Consider the following 20,232-nt stretch of genomic DNA (forward strand, 5'->3'; position numbering starts at 1 on the left):
GTAAATTCTATGATTACAACATGGCGCCCGCCGCGTGCGGACCCGACCTGCCAGATAGTGCCCCCCTGGACATCCCCTTGCCACCCCACACCCGCTCTCGCAAAAGCCCCACTCCAGCCAACGGAGGATCCCGCCCATATATGTTTCTTTTTTTTAAATTTATAATACCCAATTCATTTTTTCCAATTAAGGGGCAATTTAGCGTGGCCAATCCACCTACCCTGCACATCTTTGGGTTATGGGGGCGAAACCCACGCAAACACGGGGAGAATGTGCAAACTCCACACGGACAGTGACCCAGAGCCGGGGTCGAACCTGGGACCTCGGCGCCGTGAGGCAGCAGTGCTAACCACTGCACCACCGTGCTGCCCCACCTTATATGTTTCAACCAAGTCGCTCACTGACAAGTTGAGTTTTGCCAGTTCTCAATGGAGCTACTGGATGGGGCAGGGCACATAGTGCCAAAATTACATGCCCTCCCCCATGGAGAGTACGGTGGTGGGGGTGGGGGGGGGGGGGGAGGGGGGGAGATTAATCAGGGGGGAGGGTAGCAGTGGAGACCCTACCACCTTCCCCCTCCACCCCAATTAAATCCTTGGCGGGAACTATTGGGATTGAGGCCCTGAAAGGGGCAATTAACCCAGCAGCAGGCAGGTGGCTCACCATGAGGGGAGCATGACAAGAAAACCCGTGCGGATTGTTTGTGGGTCCCCGGTGGAGGGAGAGGCAGGGTGGGTAGCCGATCGGCAATTCTATGGCTTGGGCTGGTTTCGTACCAAGATAAACACCCGCCTCCAGTGATTGCAGACGGTTGCGCAATTGGCACTCCCTCTGGTTGGACATTTGTGCTGGGCAAAACCATTCAACACAGCCGCCAGCCCCTGATTGGCTAGCAGCTCTCAGCAGGTGGGTTTTGTCCCCATGGCGCCCTTGATCTCAGGGTAGGCCCGCCACTGGCCACTCAACTGAGTAGCACGTAAAATGGCAGGCTGTCATTAAAAGAGATGGCGGGGGGGATGCTCCCAAGACCCCGTTGCCTCCATTAAATCCAACCCAGCGACAAGTTGTTTGCCCCCTTTTTAAAACTTGTAATTATCCAAGAGAGAGTCCGAAGCCATGGAGGATTGCAGCGGGAGAGATACTGGCCAGGGTGCTGTGCTCACCATTCTACACCTGGTCAAGTGAATATGGAATGTCGTGGTTTGTTGAGTGTGCAGGTGGGGAAAGCCCCAAACACTACTCTTTGCAGGCTCCAGGTGAGCCCACCAATTTTTCTCTCTGGCTCTCTCTCCCCACCCCCTCGCTTGAATTCACTAAAGGGGTGCGGTTCCATCAGTCGCGGGCATTCTGCAGTCTTGCCCAAGCTCTCTGACACTCAGTTGGTCGATATGAGAAACGGATGCATGTTCCCAGCACAGGAGTGCCTGTTGGGCAACTGCAGGCGGCGGCAAGGAGAGACGGTGTACCACACCCGCTACATACCCTCCCACGTCGGGAGTCTCACATATACCATCGATTGCTCACTGGATAGTGAACTATGGAAGGCATCGCTGCCTAATCCGGTCTTCACCAAACCTGTGCTTCAGATCAATAAGGAGCAGAAACCTAAAAGCTACAGATTAAGTGCTGGAAAATGGGATTAGAATAGATAGGTACTTGATGACCAGCGCAGACATGATGCGTTAAAGGGCCTCTTTCGGTGCTGTACAATTGTAGAACTATGACTCTATGATTAAAGTTACTGTCCATTTCAGAGACATAAATTATTAAGGAGAACATTCTGCCATCTCCCACACCAATGCTTCCCCTCCGGTATCAATTGATTGTGAAAGAATAAAAAAACCAGTAGGGTCATATCAAACCAGCATGTTTCATTTGACAGCCCTCCTGTGAAGCACTTTGAGTGCTTTACTATGGTGCAAAGGTGCCACACATATGCAGCTTATTGCTGTCCACCTCCTGTCAATCAATCATGAGAAGGCAAGGGGAGGCACTCCTGCCATGTTTATGAACCAGACCCAGATCCCAGCTTGTGACGGAGGCATTGCAGGGGAGCCACCAGTGAGGTGCTAAGGGACAAGCGGCCCAAGACTTTCTTCTGCCAACTTAAAACAGTGCTATTAGAGTCTGGGAGGATGCAAGACGTCCTCACCACCAGGTGGCAGAATGACAGGTGACTCTGAAAGTGTGACAGGAGTTCCTGGCTTCCCTCCGCACCATCCAAGACATGGAGATCAGGTGGCCCCTCTCTGAAACAGAAGTGATCGCGTTAACCCGGTCTTTGACCCCCCCCCCCACACACACACACACACACACTCCCACTCAAGTGGAGACAAAAGCAGTACTTTATGATCTGAATAGACCAAAACGAAAACTGATTTTCTTACACAAAAATGTTCTCTTTTTCTCTTCATTGTTTTCCTCTATTACAAGTCACATGAGCCAAGAGGTTCTTATTGGTGTTTAGTTTCCAGGGCAGTACATCGCTCGCTCCACAGAGAAACATAAGAGGGACGTGTCGCACTGCCTCAGAATTTGCCTTTGTTCCAGGAAATGGCTGGCTCACGTTTAATTGAGTTCAAGTCCCACGCCAGGGACTTCAAACACATAGAGGGGGATTATCCCCCAACCCCCTCCCCCCTCTCCCGGGGTGCTTTCTGGCAGCGGAGGTGACTTGGCATTGGCCACTGCCGGGGTCCCGCTGGATGGGGGTCGCCAGGGAACCCGCCACAGAGGATCGCCCTCTGCAAGACCGGGGAAGGTCCTGCCGGCAAGAAGGCTCGGAAAATCCCACCAGAAGCTAGTGTGGTACTGAGGGAGGGCTGCAGTGTTGGAGCTGCTGTCTTTCAGTTCAGACACTAAGCCAAAACCATAACAGGCCCCTCTCCTGCGAACGGGATGGTCGTATGGCATTTTTCAAAGAGAAGGGACGTTCTCCCAGTTTCCCTGCGGCATTTGTCCTTCAACCCGCATTGCGAAAAACAGATGGTCTGATCATGTAACTCCTTGTTGCCTGTGGGATCTTCCCAAGATTCCAGGGGCTTGGGCGGCATGGTGGCACAGTGGTTAGCCTGCTGCCTCAGCGCACCAGGGACCCGGGTTAGACTCCATCCTCGGGTGACTCTCTGTGTGGCATTTGCACATCCTCCCTGTGTCTGGACGGGTTTCCTCACACAGTCCAAAGATGTGTGGGTTAGGTGGATTGGTCGTGTTAAATTGCCCCTTAGTGTCCAAAGATGTGTAGGTTAGGTTAAGGGATTATTGGGATAGGTTATGGAGAGTGGACTTGGTTGGAGAGCTTTCAGAAGAGCGGTGCAGACTCGATGGGCCGAATGGCCTCCTTCCGCACAGTAAGGATTCTATTCTAAGAACAATTGAAAATCAAGAGGTAAAATGGAGGGAGGAACTTAAAACAATCATAATTTCTGGGAAAAGGGTACGTGGAAAACTATTAGAACTAAGGACTGACAAGATCCCAGAAGGCTTTCATCCTGGGACTTTTTTTTTAAGTGGCTGTGGAGATAGTAGATGTTGGTTGTAATCTTCCAAAATTCCTTAGATTCTGGAAAAGTCCCAGCGGATTGGAATGTGACACCTCTATTCAAGAAAGGAAGGGGACAGAAAGCAGTAAACTAAGGCCAGTCAGCCTAACCTCTGTCATAGGGAAAATGCTAGAATCACTGAGGAGGTGAAATTTTTTCTGTCAAGAGTCGTTCGTCGAGAGGATTCTCTTCCCAGAGGGCAGTGGAGACTGGGTCACTGAGTATGTTCAAGGCTGAGTTAATTTTTTTGGATTGATGAGGGAGTCAAGGGTTACGGTGGGCAGACTGGAAAATTGAGTTGAGGCCACAATTCGATCTTATCGAATAGCGGGGTAGGTTCGAGGGGCTGAATGGCCTACTCCTGCTCCCAATTCGTGTTTGTGGTTTGGTGGTTGCGTGTCCCTTCATTATAACTTTTCATTACGCTTGAAAGGATCTCCACTTACACAAATGGAAGTGTGTTCCTTAGTTAGCGGCTTCCACAGCAGTGAGGCTGTGACATTTCAGGCCGCAGGTCTGTTTTCTGTCAAACTGTGGGAGTGCTTTCTCAAGCTCAAGTGCTCCACCAAGCTGCCCTTGGCTAAAAGGCGGCTTCATCAGAAGCATTCTGCCACAGCGTGCAAAGTACTTAAGAATGGCATCGAGCAATGAAACGGTTAACTTACCGTCGCCACTTCCTTCTGACATCCCACCATCGTCCTCTTCCACAGGATGCATCCCGAGCAAGGAGAGGCTGCGGGCTTTCGCCGAGAAATATTTATCGCTACGCTTCTGCTTCTTGATGAGGTCGTTCTGCTCCTGCATCAGGGAGAGCTGTTCTGTGGTGACTTTCTCCAGTTCTAGCTGCGAGGTTCCACAAAGAAGCAAAGAGAGAGAGAGATAGGGTGAAGCAAAAAATTACCGGGCAGAAGACAAGAGCAAATAAGCACAGGGATGAGATGGAATCACAGAGCGATTGGCAGCGTTTTCAGCGTTATTATAGAATTGAATAGTTTGTTGCTGTCACAGCCTTCCGCAGAAAGCCAGTTGATGGAAGAATAGAACTGGAGCCAAACTTTCCACATTTCTATATGTGATGAAAGAGAGACATGGTGCTGAAGCTTTGCATCTTGGACTCATCAGGACAAATGCAAGAATGCCAAATTTCACAACAATTTATACTACAACAGAAAAGGGTGCTGATTGATTGCCAAGTCGATCAACTGTGATTAACTGAGGTGTTGCCTTAAAGAAAGCAATGGAGAACTATAGGGTCCTCAAGCTTCCGAGTATTTCAAAAAAAGCGCAAGGCTAGAGTATATTCCTTTCATTTGCAGAGGATGAATAGAAATGTATGTCTCTTCCAGCAAGCATAAATGAGCCATATTATGAGCTCAACTGATTATCTTAAATTGGTCGTTCGTGTAGCTATTGGCACACTCAGCATTGTTCAACAGCTGCTGCCCAATCACGGAATCGCATCCAACAATAGACTAGTCCACTGAACACTCAAAGGGGGTACATGAACCTCTAAGCAGCCTGTGGTCCACAAAGGATTCCGTAGCAAAATCAGAAGCATTTTCACTGTCGCGACGCAGGATAAAAGTTCACCTGAAGTTCATGGACCTCAGCCACATTGTGGCTAAGCTCTTCCTGGATAATCCTGGATTTTAAGGTTTCCTGTTTCTGGTATATCCCTGCCAGTATGGCCTGAATCTCCAACAGTCGCTCCTATGAGGAACAAAGAGACAAAACATGTGAGCTCCCCTTAGTACTTGGCAATATGAAGGGCAGCCTCTACCAGGGTTTACTTTTATTCGTTCAGGGGCATGGGCATCGCAGGCTGTGCCAGCATTCATTGCCCATCCCTAATTGCCCTTGAGGGCAGTTAAGAGTAACCACATTGCTGTGGGTCTGGAGTTACATGTAGGCCAGACCAGGTAAGGATGGCAGATTTCCTTCCCTAAAGGACATTAGTGAACCAGATATGGGTTTTTACAACAATCGACAATGGTTTCATGGTCGTCACAATACTTGTTTTATTCCAGATGTTTTTTTATTGAATTCAAACTTCACCATCTGCAGTGGTGGGATTTAAACCTGGGACCCCAGAGGAGTACTCTGGGTCTCTGGATTGCTAGTCCAGTGAGTATACCACTACGTCTCCGCCATGGCACCTGTGGCCATGCCTGTACGTGTTAAGAAAGCGACTGGTGAACGTATTACCAGAAGAATAACTTTCTTCAGAGTTCGAGCCAACTTTAATCTGCCAATTCCAGTTGAAGAACCCCAGAGTAGATGGTCCAGTATCCATAAAAACGTAAGAAATAAGAGCAGCAGTAGGCCACTCGGCCCCTCGAGCCTACTCTGCCAGTCAATAAGACCATGGCTTACTTGGTTGTGGCCTCAACTCCACTTTCCCACCTGCCTTCCCATAACCCTCGCCTCCCTTGTCAATCAAAAATCTGTCTAACACAGCCTTGAAAATATTCAGTGACCTGACCGCCACTGCTCAATGGGGAAGGGAATTCTTGACTCAAACGTCACTTCTGAGAGAAGAAATTTCTCCACCTCTCCATCTTAAATGTATGAGCCCCCTATTTTTAACCTGTGACCCCCTCGTTCTAGATTCCCCCACAAGGGGAAACATCTTCTCCGTACCGGTCTTGTCAAATCTCCTCAGAATCATGTATGTTTGAATAAGATACGAATGCCTTTTAAGGAAGGAAATCTGCCATCCTTACCTAGTCTGGCCTACATGTGACTCCAGATCCACTGTCATGTAGTTGATTCTTAAATGGCCTAGTAAAACATTCAGTTCAAGGGCAATTAGGGATAGGCAATAAATGCTGGCCCAGCCAGCAATGCCCACATCCCATGATTATTTTTTTTAAAAAACCAACTCTAAATTTCATGGAGTACAGGCCCAATCTGATCAATCTTTCCTCATAAGATTACCTCTTCATCCCAGGAATCAGGCAAGTTAATCTTCTTTGAAGTGCCTGCAATGCAAGCGTGTTCCTCCTTAAGCAAGGCACCCAAAATCTCCTTTAAGAGATATGGGGCAAAGGTGGGCATATGGAGTTAGGTTGATAAGCCAGGGTGCCATTGAATGGCAGGAAAGGCTCAAAGGGGGGTCTTGGCCTATCCCTGTGTTGTACTAAGCCAGGCAGGCAATGAGGTGCCAGATTCAATCCCAGGCCTGTGCAAAACTAATCTAAACGAAAGGAGGGGAGAAGTAATCAGCCCATCGCTGATTAGTTTGGGGGAAGGGGAATGAAGGGAAAAACAGTCACGGTCCGTGCTCCTGATCTTTAACCAGTGAGTCTTCCTGTAAAGTAGCAGGATGGGGCAGGAGATTGCATGGTTGGGTTTAGCATTACCTCCTCGAGTTTCTGTGAGGTGCAATTATGGGCGGCACGGTAGCACAGTGGTTAGCACTGTGGCTTCACAGCGATAGGGTCCCAGGTTCGATTCCCGGCTTGGGTCGCTGTCTGTGCGGAGTCTGCACGTTCTCCCCGTGTCTGCGTTTCCTCCGGGTGCTCCGGTTTCCTCCCACAAGTCCCGAAAGACGTGCTGTTAGGTAATTTGGACATTCTGAATTCTCCCTCCCTGTACCCGAACAGGCGCCGGAATGTGGCGACTAGGGGATTTTTACTTCATTGCAGTGTTAATGTAAGCCTACTTGTGACAATAAAGATTTTTTACTTCATAAGGACTGGAAGTGCCTGTAGCTTGTGACCCCAGAACCCTGTAATTGCCTAAACTGGCAAAACAATGTTCAATGGCAATTCACACCAAATAAATGAGAACGCCTCTCAAAAGGCAGTTGAGACGGATTCTTTGAAGACCTTTAAGGCAGAGGTTGACAGATTCTTGATAAGCACAATGGTGAAAGGAAATTGGGGATAATAATAATAATAATCTTTTATTGTCACAAGCAGGCAGGAATGTGAAGCTGAGGTTAAAATTAGATCAGCCATGATCTTATTCAATGGCAGAGCAGGCTCGAGGGGCCAAGTGACATACTCCTTAGAATCCCTACAGTGCGGAAGGAGGAAATTTGTCCCTTTGAGTCTGCACCAACCCTCAGAAAGAGCATCCTACCTAGGTCCACTGCTTCGTCCAATCCCTGTAACCCCGCCTAACCGGCACATCCTTGAATACCGAGAGGCAATTGATTATGGCCAGTCCATATCTTTGGACTGTCCCAGGTACGGTCTGGGCTTTATGTCACTGTCCGTATGGAGTTTGCACATTCTCCCCATGTTTACGTGCGTTTCGCCCCCACAACCTAAAGATGTGCAGGGTAGGTGGATTGGCCACGCTAAATTGCCCCTTAATTGGAAAAAATTAATTGGGTACTCTAAATTTATTTTTTTAAAATAGAAACGGGGAGAATGTGCAAACTCCACACAGTCACCCAAGGCCGGAATCGAATCTGGTTCCTTGGCGCTGCGAGGCAGCAGTGCCAACCACTGTGCCAATCTTTCTCCAAATTTGTCTATAACATCTACCCTCATGGTCCTTTCTGGCAGGGATCACTGGTCAGTGGCTTGGGAATGGATAATCCCATCCTGACGCAGGGACGACACTGGAAATTAACAGCAAGTGACACTCACCTGTCTTTTCAGTTTCATTAATTCTGCTTGCACAGTCCGAGTGTGAACTTCGTCACGCAGGTACTGCCCATTGGGATCCAGTCTTGGCCTTTTAGGTATTGGTGTATCTGCAAACTTTGATCTAAGAAACACATTAAAGATGATCCTAACCACTTTGGAAATGATCCATCATTATCGTTGAAAAGAGAGACAAGTTGCCGAAGCTTTCCCTCTCGCACTCAACAAATGCAACAAAACCAAATTTCAAACAATCCCGACAATTTATACAATAGTGATCATTTGAACATTGGTGTTCGCGGCTTTGTTCTGGTGAGTGCAAGATGAAAAGTTTCAGCAACCTCTTTTCATCAATATTCAAGTTCTGTGATACTAAGCGAGTGCTTCAACACCTTCTTGTTCAGGTACACTAGGATTGCCAACTCTGCTTAAATGTGTTCAGGGAGGTTTCATTCCTGGATCTCCTGTCTTCTCCAAATCCCCGGCCCCCACGCGCCTGCCATTGGCCGGCAATACATCCGACCTCGCAGTGCACTGCATCCCAGCCAACTGAAGAGGAAAAAGCCTCTTTCGTATCCAATTGGATGAGGCTTGACGGTCAGGCAAACAGCCTTGCTTTCCTTTTTTTTAAAATGCTTTTAAAAAAATTTGGTGTACCCAATTTATCTTTTCCAATTAAGGGGCAATTTAGCGTGGCCAATCCACCTACCCTGCACATCTTTGGGGTGTGGGGCGAAACCCACGCAGACACGGGGAGAATGTGCAAACTCCACACGGACAGTGACCCTGAGCTGGGGTCGAACCTGGGACCTCGGTGCCGTGAGGCAGCAGAGCTAACCACTGCGCCCCCGTGCTGCTTAGCCCGGCTTTCCTAACTACAATCTTTTTAAAACTAATAAGCAGAACAGTTCAAAGAAGGTGGAAGCAACATAAATTTAGTTTTAACGCTCCGAGGCTTTTTTCTCCTGAGTTGCTCCCTGGATTAACCTTCAAACCCTGGAGACGCCAGGCATAGTCTGGGAGGGTGTTGGCAATCCTAGCATCCATCTCATCACATATGCAGATAACATTATTAATATCCTGATAGCTACAAATTATTTCTAGGAAGCTAAGATTTGGAGATAAAATAACTTCTAGAAAGTGGTTTCACCGAGCCTGCACCCTCTTTATATTTGACATTTGCCAGGAATGGGAACTGCCTTCATCGACAGGCACTAGTTTGGTTTTGCACTGTCGCCTCTGAGTCCAAATGTTGTGGCTCCATACCCCTTTACTGCTCAAAGATTTGAGCATATGTTCGAGGCTGGCCATTCAATGTGATACTAAGGGAGTGCTGCACTGTCAGAGCGGCCGTTTCTTGGATAAAACATTACAGCAAAGAAAGAAGAAACAAAGAACGTTAAATAAAAACAGAAAGTTCAGGAACTATTCAGCTAGCAAAGCAGCATCTTTTTGTTATTCATGGATGGGGAGTGTAGGTGGCACTGGCTGGGCCTGCATTTATTGTCCATCCCTAATTGCCCTTGAGAAGATGGTGGTGAGCTGCCTCCTTGAACCATTGCAATCCATGTGGTGTAGGTAAACCCAGAGTGCTGTCAGGGAGTGAGTTCCTGGATTTTGATCTAACCACAGTGAAGGAACGGCGATATGGTTCCAAGTCAGGGTGGTGAGTGGCTTGAAGTGGAAATTCAATGTAGTGTTCTTCCCATGTATCTGCAGTCCTTCTCCTTCCAGGTGGTCGAGGTCTTGGTTTTGGAAGGTGCTTTCTAAGGAGCCATGGTGAGTTCCTTCAGTGCATCTTATAGCTGGTACACATGGCTCTTTGCTGGTGGAGGGAGTGAATGTTTGTGGATGGGGTGCCAATCAAGTGGGCTGCTTCGTCCTGGATTGTGACAATCTTCTTGAGTGTTGTTGGAGCTGCACTCATGCAGGCAAGTGGGCAGTATTCCATCACACTCCTGACTTGTGCCCTGCAGATGGTGGACAGGCTTTGGGGAGTCGGGTGGCGAGTTACTGAACTGCTCTTGAAGTCACAGTATTTATATGGCTAGTCCAGTTCCGTTTCTGACCAATGGTAGATCCCAGGATGTTGATAGTGGGGGATTCAGCGATGGAAATCATAATGCCATTGAATATCAAGGGGCGATGGTTAGATTCTCTCTTGTTGGAGATGGTCATTGCCAGGCACTTATATGGTGCAACTGTAACTTGCCACTTGTCAGCCCAAGTCGGGATATTGTGCAGGTCTTGCTGTATCTGAACACACACTGTTTGAATATCTGAGGAACCACAAGTGGTGCCAAACATTGTGCATTCATCACTTCTGACCTTATGATGGAAGAAAGGTCATTGATGAAGCAGCTAATTTTGGTTGCGCTGAGGACATTACCCTGAGGAACTCCTGGAACTGAGATGACTGACCTCCAACAACCATAACCATCTTCCTATGTGCTAGGTATAACTCCCAACTAATGGAGCGTTTTCCCCTCAGATTCCCAGACTTCAGTTTTGCTAGGGGTCCTTGATGCCATATACGGCATTCACGTGGCAATGGGGAAAACTGCCCAGGTATGTTCTGTACACAAAAAGCAGGACCCAATCCCAACCCAGCCAATTACCACCCCATCAGTCTACTCTCAATCATCAGTAAAGTTATGGAAGGGTTCACCAACACTGTGATCAAGATGCACATACTTAGCAATAACCTGCTCACTGACACTCTGTTTGGGCTCTGCCAGACTCACTCAGCTCCTGTCCTCATTGCAGCCTTGATTCAAACATGGATAAAAGGGCTGAACACCAGAGGTGAGGTGAGGGTGGCTGCCCTTGACATCAGATGTAGGAACTCAAGATCGGGCATCTATGAGACGCTGTGGGCCATCAGCAACAGCAGAATTGTACTCAACCACAATCTCGAACTTCATATCAAGGTTTATCCCCCACTCTACCATCACCACCAAGCCACGGGATCAACCCTGGTTCAATGAAGAGTGGAGCAGCGCATGCCAGGAGCAGAACCAGGTATACTTGAAATTCAGATGTCAACCTGGCGATGCATCTGTCCATGACAATAACGGTAGGAGTGTCCACCGCACTAGCCTTGTGGAGATGACACACTCCATCAAGTTGTGTTGCAATACCACAATGCTAAATGGGATCGATTTCAAGCAGATCTAGTAACTGGATGCAGGGAAAGTATGAGGGCAAGTGTACTTTTATCAATGGTTCATTACCTGCCGCAGTCCCAGTCGAGTAGCTATGTCCATTAGGACTCGGCCAGTCAATAGTGGTGCAATTTGGCATAACCTCTACATTTTAATGAGGACGTTTTTGCAGGGTGTATAGGGTTGAGTTTGCCGTTGTCATTTCCGGTGCCGAGATCGATGCAGGGTGATTTTGTTTCTGCAGTTTGATACAACTGAGTCAACCACACTGCTGTAGGGTCTGAAGTCACAGGCCAGAGCAGGTAAGATTTCCTTAAAGGAAGGAACATTATTGAAACAGGTGGGTTGACAATGGTCTCATGGTCATCATTAGACTTTTAATTCCAGATTTTTATTGAATTCAAATTCCACCATCCTCCGCGGGAGTGATTTGAACCCAGGTCCTCAAGAGCTTTTACCCTGGGCCTATGGATTACTGGTCCAGTGACAGTAGCACTCTGCCGCCACCTACCTCATAGTCACAGTTGTAATTTAAGAAGCAGAACATCCAATTTGCGCTCAGCAAGATCCCACAAAAAGCAAGGGGGATGTTGATCAGATAATCTGTTTATTAGTGGTATTGAGTGAGGGATAGATACAGGCTAGGATACCAGGATTTCTTGGCTGTCTTTCTTCAAATATCCACCTATGAAGTCAGACTGGGGCCTCAATTTAACATCTCATCATAAAGAAGTATCTCTTTTTTTTTTAAATATAAATTTAGAGTACCCAATTATTTTTTTTTCCAATTTTAGGGGCAATTGGATTGGATTGGACTGGATTTGTTTATTGTCACGTGTACCGAGGTACAGTGAAAAGTATTTTTCTGCGAGCAGCTCAACAGATCATGAAAATTTTGAGTGTCCAATCCACCTAACCTGCACATCTTTGGGTTGTGGGGGTGAAACCCATGCAGACACGGGGAGAATGTGCAAACTCCACACAGACTGTGACCCAGGAGGGCAGCACGGTGACGCAGTGGGTTAGCCCTGTTGCCTCATGGTGCCGAGGTCCCAGGTTCGACCCCGGCTCTGGGTCACAGTCCGTGTGGAGTTTGCACATTCTCCCCGTGTTTGCGTGGGTTTCACCCCCACAACCCAAAGATGTGCAGGGTAGGTGGATTGACCACGCTAAATTGCCCCTTAATTGGAAAGAAATGAATTGGGTACTCTAAATTTATTTTTTAAAAGTGACCCAGGGCCAGGATTCGAACCCGGGTCCTCAGCGCCGCAGTCCCAGTGCTAACCACTGCATCACATGGCACCGCGCTACAGAAGTATCTCTGACGATGTAGCACACTTCCAGTACTCTCAGCCTGGATGATGTGCTCCAGCCTCTGGAGTGGGGATGGACCCACAAATTTCTTACTCGAAAGAAAGTGTACTACCGCTGTGGCCAGGCTAAGACAGAGTGCAAACACCCGGAAAGTGGAAAATTTACTCTGGTCTTACTCTCTCCAGCTGTGCTGAAGGCACGCTCTCTTGCTGGCTCCAATGCTACGGGACATTTGCTACTTCCTGCCTCACGGACCTCCTCATTCTTCAGGGATGAGAAAAGAAAGTGATCATCATCAGGGCATACCTATGTGCTGATAAACCAAGGCCATGCCTTCTGACATTCAGGTGCAAAAGGGATCTGGGATCTGTGGGGCCTTGCTGTGCATAAATTAGTCGTGATGATTGACTGCATCACAAGAGTGACATCACTTCAGAAATAATCCTTTGGCTGGGAAGTTTTGAGGACGTGAAAGAGGCTATATAAATGCACATACTTCTTTGAAGCTTTTGCTGTCATTCGGGCACAACGGATGTGACTGAAACTGGCTTCCGTGCCTTTCTGTCACACCAGACACCAGAGCTGCCTCAGCCTCACTTAAATGCCAATTAACATGGCACCACATGCAACCAAAACACCAGAGTACCGATGTGGTGAATAACAGCACTGCCAATACCCAACACTAAGAGGCTGCCATACAGTTTCACCACTGCTGGCCTGCACAGGGCACCGACTTGGCTCTATTGCTGGCACAGATAGTGGAACTGTAGTAAATCCCCATGAACTGGTTGCTGCAAGAACGCTCAGCAATATGAGACGGGCAGCTAAGGCTGGAGAAAGGGCTTCAGAAAGCAGCTGTCCAAAACAAATGAATGCCCCCGGGGCTTTAACAAGGTCAAATCAATATTCGTTCTCAGTTTAGTAAGCAAATGAGAGAATTCCGGCGAAGCAAGACTGCAATTTCAAAACAGATTCCAAGTGACTCCACTCGGGGCTTTTCACAGTAACTTCATTTGAAGCCTACTTGTGACAATAAGCGATTTTCATTTCATTTTCATTTTCACTTTGTTTAGAACAATCTATTTGTTGCCCCCCACTCCAGTCCTGGGCGGAGTGGGTATTATGGGATAAGACAAGCTTTCATGGGAGGCAGTGGCCCCTCGCCCAAGTGACTGTGCATCATGTAAGCACAGAGAGTTCAGGATTGAGTCTCCAGTTACCTGCCTCCTGGCCCAACAGAAGGACAAATGGGATGTCGCACTCGGGAAGTCAAGAGTTCATTTCAATGGACTAAGCGTCATGGGGTAGACAGGGCACATGTGCGACGTTCCAGACAGCATTCCCCAGGGACAGGACCCGACACTGGGAGCACGTAGTCATCTTTGTGTCAGAAGGTGGCCTGGGGATCATATGCACTGAAGGAATTCTACGATTCTGCGACATCAGAAATTGAGCGGGGGTCTTTATTTGTCTTTACTTGGCCCAGGGGAAACAGCAGTGTGGACCCGATGGGCCAAAAGGCCTCCTTCTGTGCCGAAATGACCTCGACAGTGACCACTTCTGTCACTGTAGCACTGGAAGCTGGGATTTCCCTGACGTGCTTGTCTCACAGATCACCCACTGTTTCTTCATAGTCGTTCGTTCAAAATCTTCAATCCCCCGTTGACAATACATTCACTGCTCAGTCTGCAGTAGTTCAAGAAGCTGGGTCACCTCCACCTTCTAAAGGGCAACCAGAGATAGGCAATAAATATTGTCATAGACACACTCACATCCCCAGTATTCATTTAAAAAAAGTATCATGCCAATCGATTTACATTGTAACTTTGCATATGTATGCCATATATAAGATAGATGCTATATATATTCCATATTTCTGTTTTGCTCACATTGTAATATATTCATATTAATTTTGCTTTGTTTCTTGAATCTTTACATCGAGAGTATTTCTCGTTTTGGACCAGTTGGTAAAGGAATTCCTGATGATGGTGAGATATTGCCACAAACACAGATTCTGGTACAGTATTGTAGTGTCCAGTCCTTCCAGGGCTGACCACAAGCTGCACGCTTTCAATAGTTAGCCCTGGTAGTGTCAGGTTCTGTGGTTTGCGACTGGGAGGGGTGGGCCCTGACTGGGTTAAACCACCTTCCCTACCTGGAGTACCTGTGACTGTATTTGTACCCGGAGTCTCGGACCACTTGCCGGGCGAGTGGGAAGAGCTCGTCCCGCCTGGCGAGCAGGGTGCTGTCGATCTGGCAGAGCTGGGCGGCCGCTTCGTTCACCATGACCTGCCGAGCAACATAAAAAAACATATGGAATGATTAAACCTGGACTCACCATTCGGGTTTGGAAGACTGCGGCGATACGACAGCTCAACGGAATACCCACGCGTGATTCCGCACTTTGGGACCAGACATTGATCAGCGCCCGGGATCCCGCCAACGCGGAAAAGCACAGAGTAAGTGCGTTTCGCCAAGAGGAACATACTAAAAGTATCTGTTGCATTTTCCATCCCCATTTACTTTCCACCCTCCTTTGAATGAGGGGTTGAGACCTCAAGTGGGACTTTCCTGCCCCATCGCGCCCTGGTCTGCGGTGGCAGAGGTGGGCCATTGCCCGCCGGCAGAATCTTCCGGTCACCTATCTCACCTGTCCCGCCGCTAGGGATCCTGCACAGGGGAAGCCATAGGTTAGTGCACGAGGAGGTTTATTAGTGCTTACAATTAAATCACCCCCCCCTCCCCCGGAGGGTCTCAAAGAACAAAGAACAAAGAAAGGTACAGCACAGGAACAGGCCCTTCGGCCCTCCAAGCCTCTGCCGACCATGCTGCACGACTAAACTAAAATCTTCTACACTTCCTGTGTCCGTATCCCTCTATTCCCATCCTATTCATGTATTTGTCAAGATGCCTCTTAAACGTCACTATCGTCCCTGCTTCCACCACCTCCTCCGGCAGCAAGTTCCAGGCACCCACTACCCTCTGTGTAAAAAACTTGCCTCATACATCTCCTCTAAACCTTGCCCCTTGCACCTTAAACCTATGCCCCCTCGTAATTGACCCCTCTACCCTGGGAAAAAGCCTCTGACTATCCACTCTGTCTATGCCCCTCATAATTTTGTAGACCTCTATCAGATCGCCCCTCAACCTCCGTCGTTCCAGTGAGAACAAACCGAGTTTATTCAACAGCTCCTCATAGCTAATGCCCTCCATACCAGGCAACATCCTGGTAAATCTCTTCTGCACCCTCTCTAAAGCCTCCACATCCTTCTGGTAGTGTGGCGACCAGAATTGAACACTATACTCCAAGTGTGGCCCAACTAAGGTTCTATACAGATGCAACATGACTTGCCAATTCTTATACTCAATGCCCCGGCCAATGAAGGCAAGCATGCCGTATGCCTTCTTGACTACCTTCTCCACCTGTGTCGCCCCTTTCAGTGACCTACCCTGACCTGCTGCACCCGGGGGGGGGGGGGGGGGGGGGAGGAGATTGGTAGATTGCTTCTGGCAGCTCGTTACGTTAATCCATGTTGGTAAAGTCTAATTTGTGGAGTCATGCACATGACCTCCGCTGTGCGCGCTGGTTGCAAAACCAGCCGACAGCAAATCTATAATAATAATAATATACAGCCACTGGCCTCAATGGAAATCAGTCAGGGAGGTGATTTAAAAAATGCTGACTCACCATCACCCATTGCATGCCACCACAACCCAGGCCTACCCCTCTGGTTTCAATGGCATCTGGTTTCAACAGCAAAGACGTGCTGTTAGGTAATTTGGACAATCTGAATTCTCCCTCCGTGTACCCGAACAGGCGCCGGAATGTGGTGACTCGGGAATTTTCACAGTAACTTCATTGCAGTGTTAATGTAACCCTACTTGTGACAATAAAGATTATTATTATTATTATGGTGCACAGGGCTCATCTAACCAAGGCGAGGGTGAGTGGATTTTCTTTCAGGGGTGGAAGACAGGTGTGAGCATTGTTCTCCGCGGGGGCTGGGGGAGGACAGCTAATTATACTCATGAGTTCTGGTCGTGTCCCAAGTTGTTAAGCACCTTCTTTAACATCACGTCAGAGATTCTTAACGTCGAAGTGGAGCCTTGTCCTATGGTGGCCATTTTCGGGTTGATGGACCCGCTGGTGCTGCAGACGGGGATGTTCGGCCGCCAGTTTTGAGGCATCTGTGGAGAGAGAAACAGAGTTAATGTTTCAAGTCGAAAAGGACTCTTCTCCAGAAGTGTTCCGAAGAAGAATCATATTCCGTTCGAAACGTTGACTCTGGTCTCTCTCTCCACAGATGCCGCTGGGCCCGATGAGATTTTCCAGCACTTTATTTCAGATTTCCGGCAGCCGCAGTATTTTGCCTTCATTCCAGTTTTGAAACCTGCTATCGGATAAAGGTTGCAAACAAAATCGGACTGTGGGTGGGAAACAAAAAGCAGAGCATTTTTCTTCTGAGGTGTGGGGGGGGGCGGGAATTGGTAGATTGCTTCTAGCAGCTCATTACGTTAATCCATGTTGGTAAAGTCTAATTTGTGGAGTCATGCAGCTTTTATGCAACTCTGTTCCAACTCCTCTTTTGTCAGCACATAGGCTTTCAGTCAAACTGTGACTAATATGGATGATCCTGCAGTCCCACACCAATCACAATCAACATGCGCATAATTTCCCAAGCTGCTCTCACTCACTCTCTCTCGCTCCTACACTGTGGGAATGCCGAGTGCTCCGCTCTTGTCTAAAAGCAGTCCATTTTCTTTTATGTTCCTTTGAAGTTATGGACCTTGGTTTCAGTAACAGGAAGGCCAGGCAGATGGATTGCCGCCTTTATTTAGATGCGTTTAACTCAAGAGGGGAACAGAGAACAGAGTGACACTGGGAGACAAAGGGGACAGAAACAGTGCAAAAACCGTGAGAGAAAGGGGGCTGGGCCCGGGCGGAATTAATGGTAAAAATTCAGGGACTGCAGGTGTTATGGGGCAGGGTTTAGAGAACCCCAAAGTGTATCATGGAGTTCCCCTGACCCACAACTTTTAATAGATTGTGGTATGGGGAGCACACGGCCCACTCTACAGGTGTGGTACAGCAGAAATGGAAAAGTTTTTTTTAAAAGCAAAACAATGTTTATTCTATGAACTCAAGTTAACCTTTTTAAAACATACAGTGAACATCTTAGCAACCATTAATTCAAATACAACCCCCAAAGAATACAGCACTAAGTAATCCTTAATAACTTCCCAAACAACATCCAGAAGACAGAAGAAACACCTTTTAACAGAAGCACATTAGGTTTACATTCACTACTGAGAACATTTATAATTCTGAATTCACCAAATTATCAAGAGATAGTCTTTTGATGGCAGAGAGAACAGCAGTACACCTGCTTGGTCTGGCTTCAGCTCGAACACTGAAAACGAAACTAAAACACACCCTGCAGCAAACAGCCTAGAACAAAAGTAAAAAGCTGACAGACAGCCCAGCTCCACCCACGCTCTGACATCACTGCAGTAGTAAACACCCATTTTTTAAAGGTACTCTCACTACAGATATTTATATACACACCCATTTATAAACACCCATTTCTTAAAGGTACTCTCACAAGACACAGGACAGGATGAGATTCAAAGTGAATTTGAAACAGAAACTTCAAGTAAGTCAGCAGGCCCAATGGGCTTGGAGGATTTCCTCCCCGATTTTAACAGAGGATCGGGTGTCAACTAAACAGGGCATCAGCTCTATTATAATAGCAGAGAGTGATTCAGTGAAAACATATTTAACATTTGATTTATTACTGAAAAAAAGAAGTAAAATACAGCTGAAAACGCAAAGAATATTGTGCAACTGAAAAATAGTCCTGAATTACAGACTACTACTAAGGTCCCTGTTTCAATATGACAGAATAAATTCAATTCCTTCATTCCATTAGCTTTTAGATTAAAGAAAGAAAAACTTGCATTTATATAGCGCCTTTCGTAAACGCTGGATGTCTGGAAGTGCATTGCAGCCAATGAGGTACTTTACTGTGGGTGATGTAGGAAACAGAGCAGCCAATTTGCACACAGACAGCAAATGTGATCGTGAGCAGACATTTTCTTGAGGGATAAATACTGGCCAGGGCACCGGGAGACCTCCACTGCTCGTCTTGGAGGGGGACATGAACCCAAAACTGTGTGCGTCGGAGACAAGAGAGTGGTGCCAACTGCGCCACGGCTAGCACTTGCAATTCTACAAGTCTCTTCCTGGGAAAGATGAATTCCGATAGCCTCACATACGATGTGTGCAAAGATTGACAATGAATGTGCAGAGGGACGCGAGAATAACATAACAAACCACGGCAAAACGTAACGTGTATTATAGCATCAAAATAAACTGAAGTATCTGCAATGGCGGATTCAGAATTGCATGAATCCTCATGGGGCAAATTTCTATCATTTCGTAATCTTTATTGGCACAAGTACGCTTACATTAACACTGCAATGAAGTTACTGTGAAAAGCCCCAAGTCGCCACATTCCGGCGCCTGTTCGGGTATACAAGAGGGTGAATTCAGAATATCCAATTCACCTAACAGCACGTCTTTCGGGACTTGTGGGAGGAAACCGGAGCACCCGGAAGAAACCCACGCAGACACGGGGAGAATGTGCAGACTCCACACAGACAGTGACCCAAGCCGGGAGTCGAACCTGGGACCCTGGAGCTGTGAATTACTATGCTAACTACTGTGTTACCGTGCTGCCCCTGAATCCTGAGTCAATGCGGGGGGGTGGGTGGGGGAGAGGAAATTATAAATTTTGACATCATTTGGGAAAGTTGTCATATGAGGAAAAATCTTTTTTACGTTGGGAGTGGTTAAGGTCTGGCATGCAGGACCTGAGAGTGTGTGTGGTAGAGGCAGGTTCAATCGAGGCTTTCAAAAGAGAATCGGTCCATTATCTGAAAACAGAGGAACGTGCACAGTTATGGGGAGAAGGCAGGAGAATGGAACGAATATTCATCGGGAGAGCCGGGGCATGACATAATGGGCCGAATGCCATCCTTCTGTGCTGTAACGGTGCTGCGATTTACATAGACGCAACTTCATGTTTGGGCAAGCAGGGTCTCCGGCAAGAATCTCGTCCTTTCACCTATTTAAGTTCCTTCAGTTGAAAGGCCTTATCCCACCCAGCCTCAATTTTTAAACCAGCGGGAGCCTGTGTGGGTAGGATGGGAAAGTGACAGGAAATCTTTCCCCCTTTTCAGGCAGGAATCCGGGAGCGGGGGGGGGGGGCTTACACTGAAAGCCCCCTCAGAGTTCAGGCATCCTCTCCTCCAGGACATTGGAGCTTACGGACCCCCCCCCCCCCTTCAATCCCCCTCCCAACCTACTCCTCCGTGTTAAATAGTGAGCGTTAAATGGCAGTGGGGGTTCGAGAGTCGATGGTTGCGCCTGAGCAACTCTCAGGATGGTGAGCACCTACCCGAAGAGTACCTGATAAGAAAATAACCACACCGTGGCACTGAAACCAAGCTTAAAATGACGAGAAGGAAATCTAAAAGACAGGCAAAAACAAAGGTCATGTTTCAGAACTTTGCAGAAATGCTTTATATATTTACTGTAGTTTTTCATCTGTA

General features: G+C 47.6%; 1 protein-coding gene across 4 annotated transcripts in view; it reads right to left on the reverse strand.

The window, feature by feature from the left end:
- The window catches only part of LOC140398559 (NGFI-A-binding protein 1-like), a 60,644-nt gene that overhangs the window by 11,978 nt on the left and 28,434 nt on the right, over nucleotides 1–20,232 (reverse strand). The window contains exons 3-7 of one of the 4 annotated variants that reach the window (XM_072487350.1): nucleotides 16,681–16,806; nucleotides 14,774–14,907; nucleotides 8,144–8,264; nucleotides 5,133–5,252; nucleotides 4,208–4,385 (exon numbers count right to left, since the gene is read on the reverse strand). In XM_072487350.1, the coding sequence (XP_072343451.1) occupies nucleotides 4,208–4,385; nucleotides 5,133–5,252; nucleotides 8,144–8,264; nucleotides 14,774–14,907; nucleotides 16,681–16,806 (679 nt within the window). The remainder of the gene's footprint in view (nucleotides 1–4,207; nucleotides 4,386–5,132; nucleotides 5,253–8,143; nucleotides 8,265–14,773; nucleotides 14,908–16,680; nucleotides 16,807–20,232) is intronic. The other 3 variants (XM_072487351.1, XM_072487352.1, XM_072487353.1) reach the window with 3 other exon arrangements.

This window comes from Scyliorhinus torazame, chromosome 21, assembly GCF_047496885.1.
Source record: "Scyliorhinus torazame isolate Kashiwa2021f chromosome 21, sScyTor2.1, whole genome shotgun sequence".
NCBI classification, from domain to species: domain Eukaryota; kingdom Metazoa; phylum Chordata; class Chondrichthyes; order Carcharhiniformes; family Scyliorhinidae; genus Scyliorhinus; species Scyliorhinus torazame.